Source organism: Netta rufina, assembly GCF_964035555.1.
Source record: "Netta rufina genome assembly, chromosome: 2".
NCBI classification, from domain to species: Eukaryota; Metazoa; Chordata; class Aves; order Anseriformes; family Anatidae; genus Netta; species Netta rufina.
The window spans coordinates 105,917,740-105,938,763 of NC_140124.1; the positions used below are offsets into that span (position 1 = coordinate 105,917,740).

Genomic DNA, 21,024 nt, shown 5'->3' on the forward strand with positions numbered 1-21,024 from the left:
TATCTAAGTGATCTTTCAAGTACTTTTAATGCCCTTGCAGACTTCTCATTTTTCATCCTGCAATAGGAGCTCCTGGCAGAAGTTGCTGGAGTGTCTGGAGTAAATCCAGCCAGGCTGAAGTGCAAACTCAACCTTACAACAGTGCTGTCTCCCGGGGAATAATGCCACATTGAGTAGTAGCTATGGCTAACGTGTTAAGCTGACAGACACGCCAATGTCTGCAACAAATTCTTTAGCTGGCATGAAGTCCAAAAAATGCTAAAAGCAACCTATAAGGCAAACAAATGTTGCAACATGCAGTTTACATGATTATGGTATAAAGCAAATTTCTCCTTCAATTTTTTTAATCTAATAAAATCAGCAAAATGTTGAACTCAAGACTCTCTCTTGCCTTACACCACTGAATTCGTAACCACCATGTGGCAAGTTCTCAGCCTTTCAGTTTGCAAACAAGAAAGGCAGTGGTCCCTAGGCCATGTTGCCTGCATTGAGCAGGAAAGCCAAAAGAGGCAATGAGACAAAAGAACATGCTTCAGAAGTGTGATCTGTGATTTGGGACCTACAGCATTCTTCAGTCAGAGGTGGTGCCTTTACACTTGGAGGACAGTTCTCAGTGCCAGTGAAAGGCAGAAGAGTGTTGCTGGCAAAGAGACTGTCTGCCTCTGTGTTTATGAAACGGCTCAAATCATGGAGGAAGGGTCCAGTGGTGGCTCTTTAGCATTAAAGTCTAGATGTGTCTTTTCCAAACCTGCTAACTGCTAAGGTGGCTAGATGTCTCTCCATTTGCACCATGGCTTGCATTTCCCCCAAGAATCCCGAAGCTGGACCACTCATTGGAGTCATAGCGAGGGTTCGTGTCCTTATATGCCAATTCTCAGTGCATATCACAGAATGGTTTGGGTGGGAAGGGACCTCAAAGATTATCCAGTTCCAAACCCCCCTGCTATGGGCAGGGACACCTCCCACCAGACCAGGTTGCTCAAAGCCCCACCCAGCCTGGCCTTGAGCACCTACAGGGATGGGGCATCCACAGCTTCTCTGGGCAGCCTGTGCCAGTGCCTCACCACCCTCTGAGTGAAGAATTTCCTCCCAAAGCCTAATCCAAATCTCCCTTCTTTTAGTTTAAAACCATTCCACCTTGTCCTATCACTATCTGCCTGTTGTTCTCCATCTCTTTTTATAAGTCCCCTTTTAATATGGAAAGGCTGCAGTGAGGTCTCCCTGAAGCCTTCTCTTCTTCAGGCTGAACATCCCCGGCTCTCTCAGCCTTTCTTCATAGGAGAGGTGCTCCAGCTCTCTGAGCATCTTCCTGGCCCTCCTCTGGACCAGCTCTAACAGCCCCACATCCCTCTTGTGCTGGGGGCCCCAGACCTGGATGCAGGACTCCAAGTGAGGCCTCACAAGGGCAGAGCAGAAGGGGACAATCACCTCCCTTGCCCTGCTGGCCACCCCTCTGTTTTATGCAGGATTTGGTCCCAGTTCCCAGAATACTGGGATTTTTCACTTCTCCAGCTGGAATTACTGGGACTCCATTGGTCACAGTCATCAAGATCCCATACTTAGGAGCAATCTCATTATTTCTTAACTTAAAAACAATGCTGAAGGATCCTTCTGCCAAATAAGATGTACATGCATTTCTGACAGCCAAGACCTTTATTTTAATGACATACACAGTGCTAAAGCTCAAAAAGCAGCAGGGAACAGTACATTATCATTTCTGATATGCCATGTTCTTGCAACAAAGTAGTTTTCTTCCTTCCTTTTGCTCTCTTTCCTATACAGAGAGTTCAAGCATCAAAATGCAAAACCATTGTCAGTAACTATTAATTAGGAGGTGACTCTCTTGAGGAAAATGCTCTTCTTAATTGACCTACTGCTTCACGCACACACAAAAAAGTGGAAAGCAGTGACAGTACAGACAACAGTAGAGACAAGAAAGGCTTTGATTCTCTACGGGCTTGTCAGGGGTCGGGCAGCTTTATACCCCCCTATGGTGGGAGTGCTGCACAGCCCGCTGCTTCATCACTCCCAGTAAAAAAGACAAAATGACATCCTGAGAGGCCCTCCTACCCACACTGCCACGACAGGCTTGGCTGTCTAGCTAAAGATGTCGTTATTCCACATACTGCCACAGAGCAGCAAATGTTAACATGACATTATGTGATGCTGATGATTTAGGTGTTATTTACTAGCTCCTCCCATCTCGATCCTGAAACTTGACCTACATGTATAACACAGGTTATAAAAATAAATGTTTATAAAAATAAATTCCATATTTGGAATCATTAACAACAGTTTGAGTCAATTTCATATTTACATTTCTATTTAATGTCTATCATATTATTATTTGTATATTTCATTTTTAATTGCTTCCTTATAACTGTGAGCACATACAACAGACCTCAGTGGGACACTCGCGTTGTTTGCACTATCCTAATTGACACTCTCATGATTTATGTACTCTCTTTTTGCTACTTCATTAGGGACCCATTTTTACTGTGAAATATAAATGTGGCTTGGGGAATCTGCTGAGGAAGTCAGCTTTACGTCTTAAATATTGATCAGTTTTATTCTTCTCTCTTGCTTGAAAAAATGCAAAAAGTAACACCCACGGCTCAGAAATTACCATATGTTACAGATTATTACCAATAGAGCAGCGGAGATGGCAAGAAGCCTGATAAAGTCACCAGAAGGAAGGGTGCAAATCTATCTTGTCCCTGGGCAGGAAGAGCAGCACTGTCCTCCTTGCCAAGCACCAGCCAAAGCGGCAGTCCAGGAGTAAATCACCCATGCAAATGCAAAGTATGCAAGCTTGAAACTGGCAGTTGGTTCTCAAAATAGCTTTCTTTAGGCTTCATTCTTTGTTGCCATCTCTAGCTTAAGGTAAAACAGTCACCAAGGCTTTATTTTGGGAGGAGCAAAAATGGGGATTGATTTTGTTTCTCTTTTCAAATGATCTGCTGTCTGGAAATTTGTGCGCACTAAGAAGCAGCTGATCTGAACTGAGAATTTGAATCCACTGAGAAAAAACTCTGCTAAAATGAAAGCTTCTTCCTTCATTCTGGGAAACAAGCCTAGAGTACCTGGGCAGAAAAATAAGTGCTCACAACTCAGTGCTGTGCGTCACAGTGAGTCTCGAGACAGTGCTGCGATGTTCAGTGAATCTTCCTAAATATACCACCCTCCCAACAGTGAATATTTTTATTATATCTGTCTTCTGCAGAGGAGCTCTACAATTGCAAATCCTTTTCTCAGGATCTGAACGTAATCATTCTTCCACTCCTCCTCTCTTCAATGTGGAGGTTTTACGCCATCAGCTTTGGAAATGAATCTTTGGTTTTTTATTTTTTTTTCTTTTATTTTTTTTCCTCTCTTTTTTTTTTTTCTTTTTCTTTTTTTTCTTTTTTTCCTTATTTGTCTTCTTATTGCTTCAGAAATTGTACATCTTCTGTGAACAGCAGTATGTGGCACTGTAGCACCTGGCCCCAGATTTTATACACATACTTCTAATAGTAAATTATGGTGGATGCTAGAGCTCTCTCTTCAGTGGGGTACCATCCATCACTAACCAGCAGCTTTGACTGGCTGGTTTAATATTAAGAAACAGATCTAATGCTTCAGAATTATTAAATCACTCTTTTCTTGCCTATGCATCAAATGCTGCAGTTCCTATGTGCCAAGGCACAGTGACAAGCTAGTTGTCAGCATGCCAACATCAAGACATTTTCTCTCCTATAAGTGCCAATAAATACAGAAACCCGCATGTCTCATTATCGCAGCTGATGCATTACCAGCCAGCACTTCTGAGAAAATACAGCTAGAAGAGGTTTAATTCCTTCATCCCCACGTACATTACATAGCACCCACTACACAAATATTCTTATTGGGACACCTAGAACCCAAGAGGCAACTTTGGGGGTCTTTCAGGCGCCAGGCTAAAATGAGTGAACGTGGCATCTCTCCTGACACTCAAAGATTTCCTGTTTTGTTAAGTGAATGTGCCATCCTTTAAGGGTGCTGGATGCAGGAGGGACGCTACCTGTTCTAGGTGGCACTTCAGCTCAGTCATTTCCACCTCCCAGGCTGCCTTGTCCAGGGCATACTGCTGCTGGAGCCCATGGCGCTCTCGCTCATCGTCCCGCAGCTCTGAGCGGAAGTCATCCAGCAAACCCTTCACAGCGTTCAGCAGTTTCCGATTTTCACTTGCCTGCCAGAACAAAGCAAAACAAAAGTTGTCATCGGGTGGCTTTAGGCTCCAGATTCGTCTGTAAGAGGAAAAAATGCCTGCATGTCCATTGCAATGGCAATGTCTTCTGTGTCTACTTTTCCTTGCTACAGGATACTCAAGTCACACTGAAAAAGGCATTAGACAACTTTCAGGATTGAAGCCATCTGTAGTAATGTCACCCTAAATACTGTAAGGCAAAAATAGGGTATCACTGCTGAGGTTTGTTGGGTAGCTGTACATCTCATACTTACAGTCATTGCTCAGCATCAAACCTCATATGTTTTTAAACTAAACTAATGTAAAGGAAAGCGATTAATTTTCCAAGCTTTTTATTATCAGACAAAATTACTCAGGAAAAAAAATGAGGTTTTGATCAAAGTATCTTTGCTAAGGTGTTTCACTAGAACACATTTTGCACTTCCCCTCAGTATTTAATCACCTGGTTCTCATGAGTGTGTTAGTCTCCTTGGAAAGGCCTAACTCAAATTAGCTGTCTTGATTCTTGCATGATAATCTAATTCATTTTAATTTTTATTTATTTTTTTCAAGTGGAGGCTTCCTGCATTTCCTCTTATCTGGTGTTTCATGAAGTGCCTACACAGAGACTTCTTTTAGACAAGTCAAGCAAACAGATATACACAAAAATCTAAATAATTTTTCATATATATATATATATATTTATTTTAATGACAATACAAATAGAATTTTATACATACAACTAATCTGATTTCATGTCCTCATCAGATTTTTGGCATCACTGAACCCACCTCACCCATTTTCGTAATCACCAGTCAGACATGCCAGGGCACCTTTTTTCTTTAAAAACAAACAGACATGCTCTACTTTTTCCAAGACATTTGATTCATTAGGAAAGAAAAACAAAACCAAAACCAAAACACACGGGGAAATGACTGCAGGATGACTGCAGGTGCTCACTGACTGACCTATAATCTGTTTGGGCTAATGAAATGTGATGGTGTACAATGTGGGGTTTTATAAGAAACACACTCACAGAAGCAGAATTAATTCCATTAACATTTTATGCCAATTAGCAGTTTCCTATTATACAGCAGCAGTCTTCATCCTACATATAAAATCTCCTACTTTTCAATATGTAATGAGATTTTATGCTTTCTCTACAAATTTTCATTCTGATATCAAATTAAGGCTAGATTCCCCAAACATCTCAAGATCCTTCTGTAACAATCAGAATTAGAGCTCTTCTGAAGACTTGCCCTTAATGTCTGTTACAATGGGAGCTGCTGGGTACTGAGTGCTTCAAAATATGGCCTCACCCTCTTTTGAAAAGCCTGACCCCACAAGTTTATTAAGTGCTTTTATTCAGGAACCACATTCTGTGCTTGCTGGTATGCTTTATTTGGCAAAGTAATCAAAAGGCTCCACAAGGGAAATGAGGCAGAAGAAAAATAAAACCAAGACTAAAAGCAAGACTAAAGCAAGCTACATCCCTCATTCCTGTGCATACATATTTTTTTTCAGATTTAGAGTTCCGTAAAATAAGGTTTTGTGAAGAAGTGATGGACTAGTAAAGAGAGGAGCCAAAAGAGCCTAATTACAGGTTTGTAGCCTACTGGGATAAGGACACATCTCATTTCAAGAGGCATTACATCAATGTCGTTGTTATGAGACAAGTACCCCAGATGCCCCCTGGGCTTGCTGGGATTTTAATTAACTTGCCAATGTAAATCCAGTTTTGGTTACATACTTCTAATTCCTGCAGAGAATTCTATTTTTTGCATGACTTTGTATTTACAGTCTGAAGTTGGAGAGGTCTGTGAGATTATTTCTCTGGTTTGCCAAACCAGAGTGTTTTTAGGGAACAGATGAAGTACTTCTGAGACAATGTGTTCTGAAATACAACATTTACATCTAGACACGTCTGAGATTTCTGCTGCTAAAACCGCCAAACAGCTTCTGCATGAGAATAAGTCCCACAGATACAAAATAAAGATTATTATGTTCTTTCTGTTCCTCCCAGGGATGTTGTGCAGGCAGAATAAATGGAGCATGGTTGTGACCCCCTGGGCAGCCTCCCATGCAAGGAGGCTCTTTAGTACCTTACCATACTTTTGAGCATAGAGGAACCCAACTGACTCACAACTGGTCTAAGACAATAAAATTATAAAAGTGTGTTGAAGTCTCACTGCATCCACTGCTCAGGATTTATAGGTGAAGAAAACAAGAGCTGACAAGAAATGAAAACTTAATGTAGTAAACCTCTGGTAGTAAACTTAATGTAGTAAACCTCTGGTCTTTGGACTCTTTGATAAGTAGTCACCCCTAGAGATGGGAGCTTCCAGCAGTAGAAAAGTTTGGGACCAGAGCCGTTGTCTGAAGCTTGGCTCTGCTTTTAATCACAATTCTCTTTTCTTTGAGAATTTTACCTCAGAATTCTGCCAGAGTCTGCTATTACAAGCAGCTTAGTAGAGTAGTCAATTAAAACCACAAGGTCAGGAGCCTAAACAGAAAACAAGAACCATGGATTTTCTCTGTGTAGGCAGAGATCTATGCAACAGTGAAGCTAGGTCTTGGTGTAGATGATTTTAGTACATATAAGTTTTAATTACTATTCCTTTGGGCTTTTTCCTTACCTATGCTTTGAAAACAAATAATGTAAGAACAAAAAAAAGATCTAACTGGGAATTTTCTTGATCTCCCCCCAATCACCGGCAATAGATGAGTGTATTGCTTTTCAGTGCTTTTTCCTTTGTATCACATATGTTTAAATATTTATTTTCTTCTTACTTCCCTGTATTTACACCATCCAACTGATGCTCCACTCTTTCTACTCAACTGAAGCAAAGTAATCTCTTTTTCTGCAGGTAGTTCTCCCTCATTTCTTACTACACACATTGAAATGCTCATTTACAGCAAGACCTCCTCTGCAGGGCTATCAGCCTGACTTGCCACCTTATCTTCACCAGACTTTCTTCATGGCTCTTGAACCTTGCCAGTTCCTTGCCCAACCCATTGGCAATGTGCCCCAGCTATCAGCTATGGGACAATGCCAGCTCCAGGGATCTGGGTTATGTCAGAAAGGTCTGGCTGGGACAGGAGGCACCCAAGCAAGAGCAACATGAAGAGAAAGACAAACTGGCTCCTCTCAGAGTTTGCACATACTTTGCCTCTCATCATCTACTCTTTTATTTCCCCTTTCCCCTCTGCTGTACCTTCATCCCTCCACATACCAGCCACATAAAAATCCTAGGCAAGTGAGGCATGTACTTTCCATTAAGTTGAGTAACTCAAATCATAATAATATAACATTAAAGGCTGCTTTTTGAAATTAAGGCCTCAAGGGTTATAATTTTTCTCAAAGGTATTTCACTTTTCAGGCAAGGTAAGAAAGTCAGCAGTAAGAATGCAGGCTGAAAATACAAGTCATTAAATATTAACATTAAGTGTTAAAAATAAGCATGGGTTACTTCAAGTTACAGGAAGCCTTTTCTTTTTTTCTGACCTAGTTGTCTCAGCCACTCTTAGACTATTGAAAATTTTCCTTCCTAATGTGAAACAAATGCTGATGCATATCATCCTGGAGCTCACCAAGCAGAACCAACAACTTAGCACTCTCCTGGGCAGGTGTAAAACTTGTAGACTCCTAGCTTCACCACTCACCCCAATTTCAGTGCTTATTTCCAGCTGAGAGCTTAAGGGACCTCCAGAAGACCTCCTCTAAAAACCTGGGTGCTTTTTTTAGCACAGTCTGACTAGTCAGTGGTGTACTGGGAGGTGAGTGCTGCTGACATCCACCCCTTCAGGAAGGATGTGCACTGGGTCTGTGATACTCTCAGAGCTGTTAGACCTGCAATCACACAAGTGAAGTGGTTTCTCACTCCAGTTTTGTTTAGCTAATAGATGTATTAACAAGCTAGTGTTTGGGGATCATAAATGAATTAAGTGGAGCCGGCATTTGTAGGAGAAAGTCTGTAATTTGTGTAGAGCAAAGACAGGGTTCTGTGAGGGTGGTGAGTGTGGTGAAGGTCCTGCACACATGAGGTTTTTCAGAGCCAAGCTGTCCACGACAGTGAGAAGGACAATTCAAGCACAAAAGATACTGAGGAGCAAGGCCCTGGCAGAGCCTTGAGGGCGCAGGAAGTGTGTCACCATCTTCCAGAAGACACTGCCAATGCTTAAATCCATGACAGCATCAGAATTAACCTACACTAAGGCTTTCTGATTCTGTGACAAAGTATAATAATAATCCTTTCTTGCAGTTCACAAATACAAGCCCTGCAGCACTGAAACTCCTTTTTACCTGCTAGTCAGTACATACAGTGCTTGTTTGAAGATTTAGCACATTATAACATAGAGTGAGCAGGCAAAATACCTAATAGTACTTGAAATGAGAAATACTTAGCAGACACACTCACTCTTGCAGTGTTGAAGTACCACTTTTTTATTTGTGGGAAAGCAAGAAACCTATTCCATCTTCACAGGTCCATTTGGATATCATGCGCTATTCAATATCAAGAGGGGTGAGACATATTCTGTTCCTATGGCTCATTTCTTTAAGCAACATTAGCAGGAACTGCTGCATTAGACCATCTAGCAAAGTTTATAAAAAATGAATTATATGAAATTCTGCTTCCCATTTCTGCTGCTTTAGTTGCAATTAATGTTGAAGCAATAATTATTTCAAGGAGGACATAATTTATTTGAATGTTCTTGGTCATTTTAAGAGATATATATGGACAGTTAGTATAGGACACAGGTTGTACTAAGTTATTATGGTGATTTACATTTATTTGACTCAGTTTACGTCAATCTACAAATGAAATACAGTTAAATGATGTAGTCAAGGGCATTTCTTCCATGGCCTTCTTCAGCCTCTATGAGAGAACAGTTTGCCAAGAGGATGATTGTGATGGTGCTGGGTGGCTGGTAAGGTATGTCCTTGAAAAAAACAATTGTCTGACCTCCCACAGTATTAGCAATGTTAGGTCCTTTCCAAATACCAAACTGATCAACTTTTTGTTACCTTGGTAGCATGTCACAGAAAGTCAGCTAGAGAGTAGAGTTGTCAGCTAGTACAATTAAAAAGGAAAGCAAAAGAGTATATAAATGTAAAGTGGAATATGAAGTGGCATAAAGACCACAGTTTTTTGTTCTCTACTATTTTTTATTCACACTGAAATTCTATATGAAGTTACACCTTGAATTAGTGAGCCTGGTTGCAAGGCAGCCCGTGCATCTTCCAGCACCTACACGTCTTATCTTATTATAGGACAGAGATTTACTGTTGTCTGCTGTGTATCTATTAGACCATATAGATAATAAGTAAACAGATTGTACATGGTCCCAGGAGTGTGGAGAATGCAAGGCAAAGAACTGAAATGCAAAGACACACACCAACCCAAGAGACTGCAGTGGGTCCAGCAAAGTAATGCGATCATTGGGATGTATTTGTCTGAGAGCACTCGTGTGGATTGGGCTCCCAAGCCAGGGGCCTGGACAGGTACTGAGCATAAAACAGAAACCTTCAAGACCTTTTTCACTGAATTTGCGTTTTACACATAATTCTCACTCCATTTTCTTTCTAATTCCATGCAACAAGACGCTGTTGTCTGCACATTTTCCACTTAAAAAATACAAGGGGCACCAGAAGAACTCATAGAAGCCTTAATGCTGTCACCTTTGTATGTTTATTGTAAGTGGTAGGACTGCTGGTATATTGATGCACAAAACAAAAAGCTAGGAGATATGGTAGTGCTCTGACACACAGAAGCAGGGCAATGGAGATGTCAGGGAAAAGTCATATTGGTTTGCTTTTAGGTATTTAAGAACAAGTTCAGTGACAGGAAGGAACTTTTGAATTGCTTTTTCATCATCTCTAAGGGAAACATTAAATACATGTACTAGTTTCTTAAATTATTTAGAGGAAATAAAATCACCTCTTCTTGCTAAAAGCTTGACAGTAGAATACAATAGATGTGCTCAGGCAAGAGGAGCATGTAAATTCTGCAAACCATCAAATACTGATAGATGTTTCTGGGCAAACAGCCACAAGAGGAAATAGGATTTCTCACTGATAGCAACTGCCAACAAGAGAACAGTAATCACATGGCTCCTGATTAAATATAAATATAACGGATGAAATCCATTGTAATTGCTGTGTAGCTAGCAGTATTTTTACAAGTGTGATTCTAGGTGATTTTGAACACACCAGCAGAAGAAAATGAATTCAATTGGAAAATCCACAGTTTCCATTCCCAGGGCATGATATACAAATAGTATGGTACCTGCTTCTGCTGCTGTAGTAATTCTGCAGTCTGCAGCTGTGGTCTCTGATCACTGTTCTCCGCAGTGGGACGCTGGGAGAAATCTGTCAGTGCGAACACAACATCCTCTTCCTCCTCCTCTCGCTCTGCATCATCCGCCTTCTGCTCAGACTGAATGCCAAATTCTGGGAGGGCCTCGAGATGCTCAATCTGAAATGTAAGAGATGGGACACATCAACACTTTTTGCCACCTACCTAGGTGCACAGAAATCTACTGGTGGGCTAAGGGAAGGGATTATTTTCTCCTGGGGCTCTAAGGTGGGATATATTGACTTCTGTAGGGTACAGGGAATGGTCTGTGAGTGATATCATATGACATGTTGCATATGAGAACATGCAATGCAGGCCTGCAAGATAGGAGATCTAAGCAGCTGAGAGGATGGGTGTAGTGCAGAGCAATATGATGGATATAATCCACCATGCATCAGTGAGACTAGACAGGACACTGGTGGTATTGCATAATGAAAACATGGAGATCAGGGAGTATCCCTATCTAGCACTTTATTCTCTCTACTGCATTAGCAAAGAGCTTGACACCACTAATGACTGGAGATGGACTGATTGTAAATTAAGTAGTCAAAAAATCAAAACAGTGAAAAAATGAAACCTGTTTTGATATTAGAAGATGAGCTAGTTTACACAGAAGCAAATTAGTACTGCTGAAGTGAAGCAGAATGAAATTATTTCTAAATAGCTACTCATCTCTTGTTTCTGACTCATTATACCATAGCTGATAAAGGTAAAGATGCTCACCCACCCTTTATCCAGAATACAAAACACTGGAGCTTTCTACTTAAGCATATTCGTACCAGAGCTGAAAGGTTACTCATTCTGTCAAATATAGCAAACACTGAAAGACACTAGGTATACAGATACATGAAATATTGAAAAAAAAAATAATAATAATAAAAAAATATATATAAATAAATTACTTAGGTGCCCTAGCAAATGGTTTCAGAATTGCAGAATAAATGGTTGCAGGATCAAGGTATGATTTTCAAGAATTTTTGTTAAAGTGTCAGAATGGACAAGCATATTTTTCTACTTCTGTTTTCTTTAGGTAAGATTTTTGAATCAAACGGTAATTCTGGATATGCAGCTTGACAAAATTTAGCAGCACCTTTTTTTTTTTTTTTTTACAGTGCCTGTTCTGGCAATTATATCCTTTCTAAAATGTGTCAGCTTAGGGATTCCAGGTTGTTATGTACTCCTGAAATTACTGATCTTAATTTAGTTTCTACTTGGAAAATTACTTAGATGACTACTGGTGTACTGCTGCTGACGGTGATAGACGTGTGTACAAGGAAAAGGAACAAACAAGAATGATTCACTGTAAGTTCCCACAAGAAACTGTACAATTCTCTTGCCAACATGAAAACAGAGCTTCCCCCCATCTGTATTGCTGCAGGCTTCATAAAGAACACACTGTGCACACAATGACAAAAATGACAGCACTCAATCTATCCAAACAGATTTAATTCCACCAGCTCACAAATGTATCTCTCTTCCCCAAAATTATTCAGGAGTCTTATCATAGAGACCTAATTAACTCTTAATTTACTATGTGAGATTTTTTTCAAGGCCAGATGCTTGTACTAGTTAAGGGTTTAGATTTAAAGAGAGGTGATCTGTAACATAAAGGTATCATGCAAAATATCCTTCAGCACAAGTCAACCTTTAAAACAAAAAGTCACGTTTGATCTGAGTCCCCTTAAAATCTGTGAGTAATTATAGAGTTTCTGATGCCACTTTGTACTTAAAATCTAGTTAAAGAAGGGACACCCCACTGCTTGCAATTTCATTGGGTTAATGAGGTGCGCTGGTTACCTCTAATACGTCCTCCCCTTCCTCCTCCATTCGCTTGCCTTGCCGCCAGTGCTTCAGCAGCCACTTCAGTTTGACGTACAGGAGGAAGGTGTCCTGCTTGAAATGCCTGAGTTCTTGGTGCAGTAGGCTCTTCTCCTGGCTCCAGGTCTTCTCTTCCAGTTTGTTCTGCAAAGTCAAGCTCTGCACTTCCAAATCTTTCCTCCGCAGGGTCTGCATATGCTCCTCCTCCAGCTTTAATGGAACAACAGACACCATGTCAGTGTGCTGGGGGGCCTCCAGGATTTGAACTTTGTTGGGTGAGACAAACTGCAATCTCTAAGTTTCATCAATAGTGAGTTGCTATTGAGTTTGGCTCAATGGATTCCTCAGCAGTCATAACTGGCATGCTGAGGAAATTAGAGGACAGCAGCTGATAAATTTAGCTTAGATAACCATATGCAAGTAATCTGCAGTGAAAGTGGACAGTTTGTTTACTTTAAAGATGCATGAGAGCTCTGTTGCTGCTTAAACATTTTACACCCTTCATATTTTCTTCTCTTGACTGTATCTCAGCACAGGCACCACCCTGTGCTGCTGCATACATCACACCTGCTAAATGCATTTGTAGCTATTCCTAGGAGGTGAGACTGCAGCTGCCCTTCAAGACAGTCTGGAATATTCACAGAATCATCCCAGAAAGGCTTGGGTTGGAAGGGACCTTAAAGATCACCTCGTTCCAGGCCTCCTGCCATGGGCAGGGATGCCACCCACTAGACCAGGTTGCCCAAGGCCTTGTCCAACCTGGCCTTGAACACCTCCAGGGATGAGACATCCACAGCTTCTCTGGGCAAACTGTTCAATATTATCTTCAACTCTTCCCTCCCTGGCCACAGACTCATCCCTTCCTCTGTGACTACATCTCCTTCTCCTTCGGGAAGGGCAATGCTTCCCAAGGACCCACACCAGTACCTCAGGTACAACTACTGGTCCTTCACTTTTCACAGTTCATACTCAGAGGTATCTGAGCTTAGAAGACAAATACTTCTAGATAAGGGAGACATGCAGGAACTGAAGAGACAAAAATAGGCTGCAACTTGGCATTCACAGTGTCTCAGTTTCAGTTCTAGAAGCACCAGAATAAGCTCATGGTTTGAAGCACACATATAATTGTACCTGTTTCAACACAAGCTCACCTGAAACAATATTTTTAAAAGTGACTTCTCCCTCAATATGTCAAAAATCAAACCATGGCATAACCACGGCCCAACAGCACTTATACAAGTTTGTTGTACTGCATCTCATACTCTGCACGGATGAGATGGTATTTCCCCTTCAACCAAGTTGTAGTTCTAATTGATCAAGACAAGGCAGCCAGAAAAAGAATACAGAACCACTTGCCAATGCCAGTTTCTACTACTTTCCATTTTGTGGAACAACAGCATCTCCTTTGACAAGCTTCACAGATGACATCTGCGAAAGCCGCTAATGACCACAACAATTTAAACATAGGAACATTCCTGCAGTAAACAACATTCACAAAGGAATGAAGAATGCTTCAGAGATTCTTCTTCAGGAGCACAGAGCACCTAGCACTCCATACTGCCAATAAATATATGCTTGGTTTTCCCAGCAACATTTGATGTTGGTGACACAGGCTACCATACCACACTAGGTAATTTACTAATGGTTCTCCTGCCCTTTAAATGAGGTGTTCTGGCATAACACAAACTTTCAGCATTTATGCAACCATGTCTTAAGAAGTTCTTCAACATATATCCATAACATTGATATAGATGATCTGGAAGATTTTTAGAATAAATTTGCAAATAAATCATTCTTTAAGTAACTATAAAGCTTAGAAATATATTCTTGAACAAAATTAAGCTTATTCACAGTAGTTTCTAACTTAAATGCATCTTGAAAGTACTCTGAAAAAAAATTAGATGTAATGGCCCCCAAAACATACATGCAATTCCTGATAACTGTCATGGGGGCTATACACTGCTACCCTATATCCATCTAATGCCATTAAATATCACAAAAAAAAAAAAAAAGAAATATTAAAAAAGGGTGTTCTTTTACACTCCATTTTAAAGGGAAGAAATGAGTAGATTTTGTGTTAATGCAGATTCTTCCACCAAATGGAGCTATGGTTAAATACAGCAAAGATCTATGAGTCATTTCCACCAGAAATCCTGGAAGATGATAAAAAAGGAATAATATCAACAGGATGGGCATAATCTGGAAAAAATGAAAAATCCAGAAGATGTTTTTACTATTCTATTTCTATTGGCTGTTAGCATGAATTGTTAGCTTTGATTCTGCTTCATTTTTAATTGTTTTTACAAGCTGTTATGATCTAAGTCCCTATGGCCACAAATTCTTGCAGAAGACCCTGGTGGAGGTAGCTTCACAGAGTTTTGTGCTTTTTTCAATGGACAGCTATTGCAAAAGAAAAGAAATCTGAGGAGGGCATAACTTCCAAAAAGCATTCATGGCCAAGGCAACTAGGAAGGAAATCAATTTACTGGTTGCCTTCAAAGGCTTCCATGAGAAAGCTCCTACCGAGATCAACTGAAAATTAAAGCTACTTATGAAAAACGGAGAGATACTTGGACATAATGAGATTAGCTCGCACAAGGATAAATGCTTTATATACTATGCAGCAATTGTGATTAATTTAGTCTATGAGTAAACTTAAAAAGAAAACTTCAGTTAAGAGCCAACAGCCTGCAAAAATGTGCAACAGATTTATCTACCTATTTATTTATTTATTTATTTATTTATTTATTCTCTTCTCTAGAAGCTCAAGGTCATGAAACAATTGGTTAATATGCTCCAACTTTCAAAAAAGCAGGGGGAGCTCATGTAACAAAATATGATTTGTTCACCAATTACAAATAAGAGGGTTGGAAACATGAGGTACTAAGGAACAAAAGATCCTGGTTTGTGTCTCTGATCCAAGAGTGCAACAAGTCCTCCAACATCAGAGAAGAGCTGTTTTTTCTTTGGACTAGCAGGGGTATGAAAAAAGAACAGAGCCAAACCATGCTCCTGGAGATCAAATGTACTCTTCCCTTGCTCATGGAGAACTGACGGGGCTGATATAACTCCCTCGGCAGTGTTTCACATCCCTGCCTCAGCTTCCCCTTGCACTCATCTCTTGAGAAGGCTGTCTGGCAGGAATTAACCCATACAGCTTGATTTCCTCTGCTAGTGCCATGGCCTCCTCATAACATGGGCAACACGCAGGGGAGGGCAAAACTCGTTTCCAACAATCAGAGAAACCAAACTCAAAGCTGCAAAACAGGCTTGAGTTTGTGTCTCCCCAGCTTCCAAATTCTCCACAATGACCCAGTTAAAAAAGCCCAGCTGTTGGACTGAGGCTCCCATGTTCCTGACAAATGAGGTGCACACCGCGAGGTGCACGCGGCAGGGTCACGCGTCTCTCCCAGCAGCCGGGTTTCGTATTTACCTGAATGATCCTTTCTGTAAACTTTTCTTGCTCCTCTCGGTGAAGTCTTGTCTCCTGCTCAAGCTGAGCCTGAAGCTCCTGTATCGATATACTCTGTACAGGTAAAACATGGGAACCCCTCAGCTGATCAGCAGGACAAAGGGGTAGGCAGAGCGGAAAGCGGGTCTCAGTGGTGGAAAAAAGAGGAAAAAGAAAAGAACCGCAGGACAGACATCTGCACAACTCACGGTTATCGATAGTTAAAACCAAAGCACAGTGTGCAAATAAACAGCAGTGCCCTACATGGCTGTGGGAATTGCCTGTGTGGCTTCTGAAGGCTAAAGCTGCGATGCTGGTGTTACTCGTTGTGTTCTTCCCTTCAGGCCCCTGCTCCAGGGTTGCACTGAAGCAGATGAGGCAGCTCACCCCGAATGGAGTCTGCCAGATCAGCTCCTACTAACAGGATTCCACGTTTGGAGGCAGATTTTTCTATGATAATCAACGTCTTAAAATTTAAACACCTCTGCACAAGATTTATCGAACGTACGTATATGGCACCTTATCATTTATTCATGTGCAATACTTCTGAGGAGACAGCTAATGGGATAATATTTATTAAACCAACTGAGCATAAAAAGTCCCTTTCTTCAGATACAGAACAGCTCTCTGCACAAGTGGACTTCATTCTGCAATTTCCACTCAAAATAATTACTCTATAAAAGTCATGGTGATGAGCTAAGTGAGCCTGAGATCTGACCGTTACGCTTAAGTATCTCCCCTTCCAGGTCCAACACTATTTTTATCTTAATAATTTCAATTTTACATTGAATATAAATTTGGGATCCCATCCACTTTGTTCCTGACAGTTACTTAATTCAAAAATAAAGACCCAAGAAGGCAGAGTCACAGCCCTTGTTATTTATACTGTGCTAATTAATCTCGTGGCACTTACACTCCTGATCAGCGCTTTCTACATCCTTCATTTTCTTTTTCACATTGGAGCTAGACTTGATTTGCCTGCAGCAATGTGGTGCTCAGCCAGGCTCTCTTCACACGCACCAGGAGTGCGACCACAGAAAGCTCTGCAGCACCAATTGCCTGCTTTCCAGAGTAAAGAAGCAGTTAAAGAAGGGGTCCCTTCAGGCTTTGAAGCACAAACCCAAATTCTCCACTGGCTGATGTCCAGCACACTCCAACCTCAGCAGGTGCGAGGACTTAATGCTGGCTCCCAGGGGCTGCACTGGCATCAGCCCCAGCATCCTTCCCCTCTCCCTTCTGGAGAGCAAAACCAGCTCCTGCTGCTGTTGGGGCCATGGTTACTCAAAGCAGTCTTGGTTACTCAAAATACAAAAAACTATTTGCCCCTGGAACAGATGCTCCTGTCCTCCTCTAGGGAAGAAGGAGATAAAGCAGACAGAAGTATCCCCAAAACCACCCGCAGGACCATACTCCACTGAGCAACAGAAGTCACCTACATCTACTTTCCGGGCCCTCTAAGTTCCTTCTTCACTTGACACCCTTACTGACTTGTGCATGTCTGTGTTGTACCTGAAGAAGTGACACTTCCAGCACTCAGAAAGGCGTGCAGAAGGTTACTGAGAGTAAGCTACCACATTATCTGCCTTAGCCATTTTGTTTGAGGCATTAACAGGTCTACAGACACGTTTTATTGCACAAGACCAATTTGGTCTCACATATAACTTGGAAAGAACTGCTTGCGGTGGGATTTGTGAGTTTTGTGCAATTATTTGTAAATCATGTGATACATTCAGGTACATGTCATCCAACAAAAGAAAAATTACTTTCATCAGTAATTTCTGCATTCATTTTTTTTTTTCTTTTCTGACAAAGCTTCTTTAGGAACATGGTAAATAAGTGCCAATGTACCCAGTTAATTCAGGTGTAATTTTAAAAAGGGGTGTTCCTTCTTTCTATGTATTTAAAATTAATCAGAATCATGCAAAGTCTTTCTGGCACAGTTACAACATGGCAACTCTTTCCTGTTGCCAATAATCACTTAAAAAATCTTATAATGTGCCTCAAGAAACGGAGACAGCACAATTCTTGCAAAAATTAATATGTTATTAATTTGAAATATATAGGAAATATAACTAATCTATAACTGATCTTAATGTGACTCTTTCTAGAGCCATAGGACTACATATTTGGGCAGCTAGAAATAGTGTTCATTTTTGGACTCCTGAAATTGGGAGCTGAATCAGAGCAGCAAAAGCTTTTCCTGGGAAGCCAAGGTTTGAATTTTTCACTGTTCACTTTGCTCTTGTGTTTTCCAGTCAACAACAATTTGCTATGAGATCATATGTTGCAAGGTTTGAATTTTTCACTGTTCACTTCACCCTTGTGTTTTCCAATCAACAATTTGCTAAGAGATCATATGTTGCAATTTAGACTACTGTTAATTGGAACTACACAGTTACATAAACACTGAGAACATCTCGTGTCTGCAAAATTAGGACAAGAAAATGATGAACTTGTGTAAATTTTTTAAAACATGCAGCCCATGCAAAGCCAAGTTCCAGGAAGCTGGGGCAGTGAGATTACATGATAACTTCTGGAATTACCAGGAAGAGTTTAAATACATCATAAAGGCAGATATACTATTACATGCACACTTAACAGTGCAAATCCTTTTACAATTGCTTTGCCTGTTCAAGGATGATATATTTTTATAAGCGGCAAACATGCTGAAGATCAGCTAATGCATGAATGCAGAGCTGCACAACTTTTTTCTTCCAGTGCAACCTGAGGGCTCTTCACAGTCTATCATTTCATATAATGCAATTTCTAGTAAGAGCAGTGGGATTAGTATTGCTCAAATCAAGGGAGATAAGGCTGCTTAAGGGCCTAATGGATTGCTGCTATATGTCTGGATCATAAATATAGAATGCATACATATTTGTATATGCAGTTCAGGCACCTGGCATTGCACTGGTGGATGCCTCTTTGCCTATATGTTGAAATCAAGCCCCTACCATCTAATCAGCAGGATGCAGTCTGTGGCACAACTGTGTTTTTGTTTCGTAAAGCAACACTGCTACAAAATCAACATGAAAATTGATATCCTGCTAATTTCCATTCTTTCTCTCCTTTTTTCTCATTAATGGATGCACTATGGGAGGAACAGAAAACACCCCAAATGTGATAGCTACCACACAACATACCGACACCACAGAAACAAGACACAAACTCACTACAACGAGACACAGAAACACGCTATAACGAGAACTACAGGCTACTGCTACTCCAACACAGTGTCACGGAAACAGGTGCACCTCTTCTGCAGCTCCACAATGACCAAAAGTTTCCAATGAAACCCAAATTATTTCATTTCCAGATCTACAATCACCCTCATCATCTTGGGCAGATGGTGCCAAGTCCTCTTGCCGAGTCATTTTATCTCACCTGTTATCACTCCAGAACAAGCTAATCCACGCCGATGTCTTTACCTCAAGAGGACAGTCAGAGAAAAGTCATGCACAGTTTGGGGGCTTCACCACAGCTCACTCCACCAACATCTTTCTGCCCCTCTCAGCACGTTGAAGGCTTTTCAGGTTACTTTTCAGCTCACATAACCCCACATTTTTATGACAACTGGTTTACTATGAGTGCCATGCACCATGAGGTATGGCTGGGTTTTACTTGTTTGTTTTCTCTATTTTACCATAGCTATTTCAAACCTCAATTTGCCTGGAAACTGAATTGATTTATGTGCAACAATTCTTTTTAGCCTTTTTTTCAAGAGGGATGGAGCAAAATAAGGCAGAGTAGAAAGATGCTCTCCAGCATTTGTGTGCAATTCCAAGGAAGCCAAAAGAACACTTTATGCTGCCTACCAGATGCAATGTTATAATGTTTTAGACCACACAGTCTAAAAACTACTTTTTTTTTTTTATACTTCACAGCTGACCATTGCTTGCATACAAAAACACAGACTCAACAGGAACTTCCAATGCCTTTTGTGTTATTTTTTACATGCAATACACATCTAACTGAATCCTCAGAAGCTACTTCTGAAGATGTACTCTTCTCCTTTCCCACTTAAAAATATATGACATATATTCCATTCACTAGTGTAAAATAGACAGTTTTGTGGTTATTTGTCTGTGCTTATGAGTCTCTGATTTTATGAAAACACAGAACAGTTTGCTCCAGGTCTTTAAAAATCCATCTCATTGTATAGATAGTATACAAAGTCTCACTGAGTTCAGTTAGGACTGGAGTATCCAGATTTACATCATAAAGGGTCTTTTATGCCATTATGTGGTCAACCTTTAGGGAATCTTGCTTAGCAAGAAAGAATACAATTCATCAAAGTAAATTATTCTTGCTGCTCCTAATCTTGGTGGGAAGGAATACTGTCAGCACCAGTTTGTCTTTCTTCTTCCCACAACTTTGAGTTCGAGGGATAGTGCACACTAAGAGATACAACTTTCTATGTGGTGCCCTTTTTCTTTCTCTCTCTCCCTCTCTTTCTTTCTGTCTGTCTGTCTAGAATAAAGAAAAGTCACAATGTATAAAACATTCACTGTTTCTTTTCTGGGAAAACAATATCTTAAATCAGGGCAAGAGAAGGGACGTGTGAATTTTCAGTGCATGGCTGGGAGCTGCTGTGAATGCCATCCAGCTGAAAATTCCTCAGTGAAAGTTGCACAGAAGGAGCACAGCCTCCAAAACAAGCTAAAAATAGAATATTCAAAATATAGACCAAAATTCTCACATGTCCAAAATGTATCCATACTGAAGACTTGACTCAAAGCACGTGATAAAGTGACTTATCTAAATTGCACATCCCTGTATTTGGTTCGTTCACATTTAACCCAGAAATTAATTTACACTAATTGATCTGCTTCGTATTTCTTATGGGCAAAATAAGTAAGAAAAATGGAAAAACAGATTAAGAATGGCCTAGAAGAAATTATTCCTCAATGTGACCTCTTCCTATCTACTAACAGAACTTGCAAAAAAATTGCTTCTGAATATATGCTCTCACCTTTCCTGTCGTATCTGCTTTTATTTTAATTCTCTGGTGATAAATTGTACTTTTTAAATTAAATCAAACCAGTGACTCTTTTTCCATAAAACTGGAGGAACTGAAATTTTGTGTCATTTTTGTACAGAGAAACAGATCTGTGAGTTTTTAAAAGGCGTGTGCAAAACTAATCACAATATTCAAACCTAAAATGCAAAGATGAGTACTTTTGCCTTTGGTGATA

The 21,024-nt window shown here is 40.5% G+C and overlaps 1 protein-coding gene across 6 annotated transcripts in view; it reads right to left on the bottom strand.

Moving 5' to 3' along the window:
* Positions 1-21,024, bottom strand: part of MTCL1 (microtubule crosslinking factor 1) — a 104,044-nt gene that overhangs the window by 20,240 nt on the left and 62,780 nt on the right. For 5 of the 6 annotated variants that reach the window (XM_084281741.1, XM_084281740.1, XM_084281739.1 and 2 more), the window contains 4 exons: positions 15,812-15,904; positions 12,358-12,588; positions 10,492-10,680; positions 4,040-4,207 (listed from right to left, as the gene is read on the bottom strand). In XM_084281741.1, the coding sequence (XP_084137867.1) occupies positions 4,040-4,207; positions 10,492-10,680; positions 12,358-12,588; positions 15,812-15,904 (681 nt within the window). The remainder of the gene's footprint in view (positions 1-4,039; positions 4,208-10,491; positions 10,681-12,357; positions 12,589-15,811; positions 15,905-21,024) is intronic. The other variant, XM_084281742.1, reaches the window with a different exon arrangement.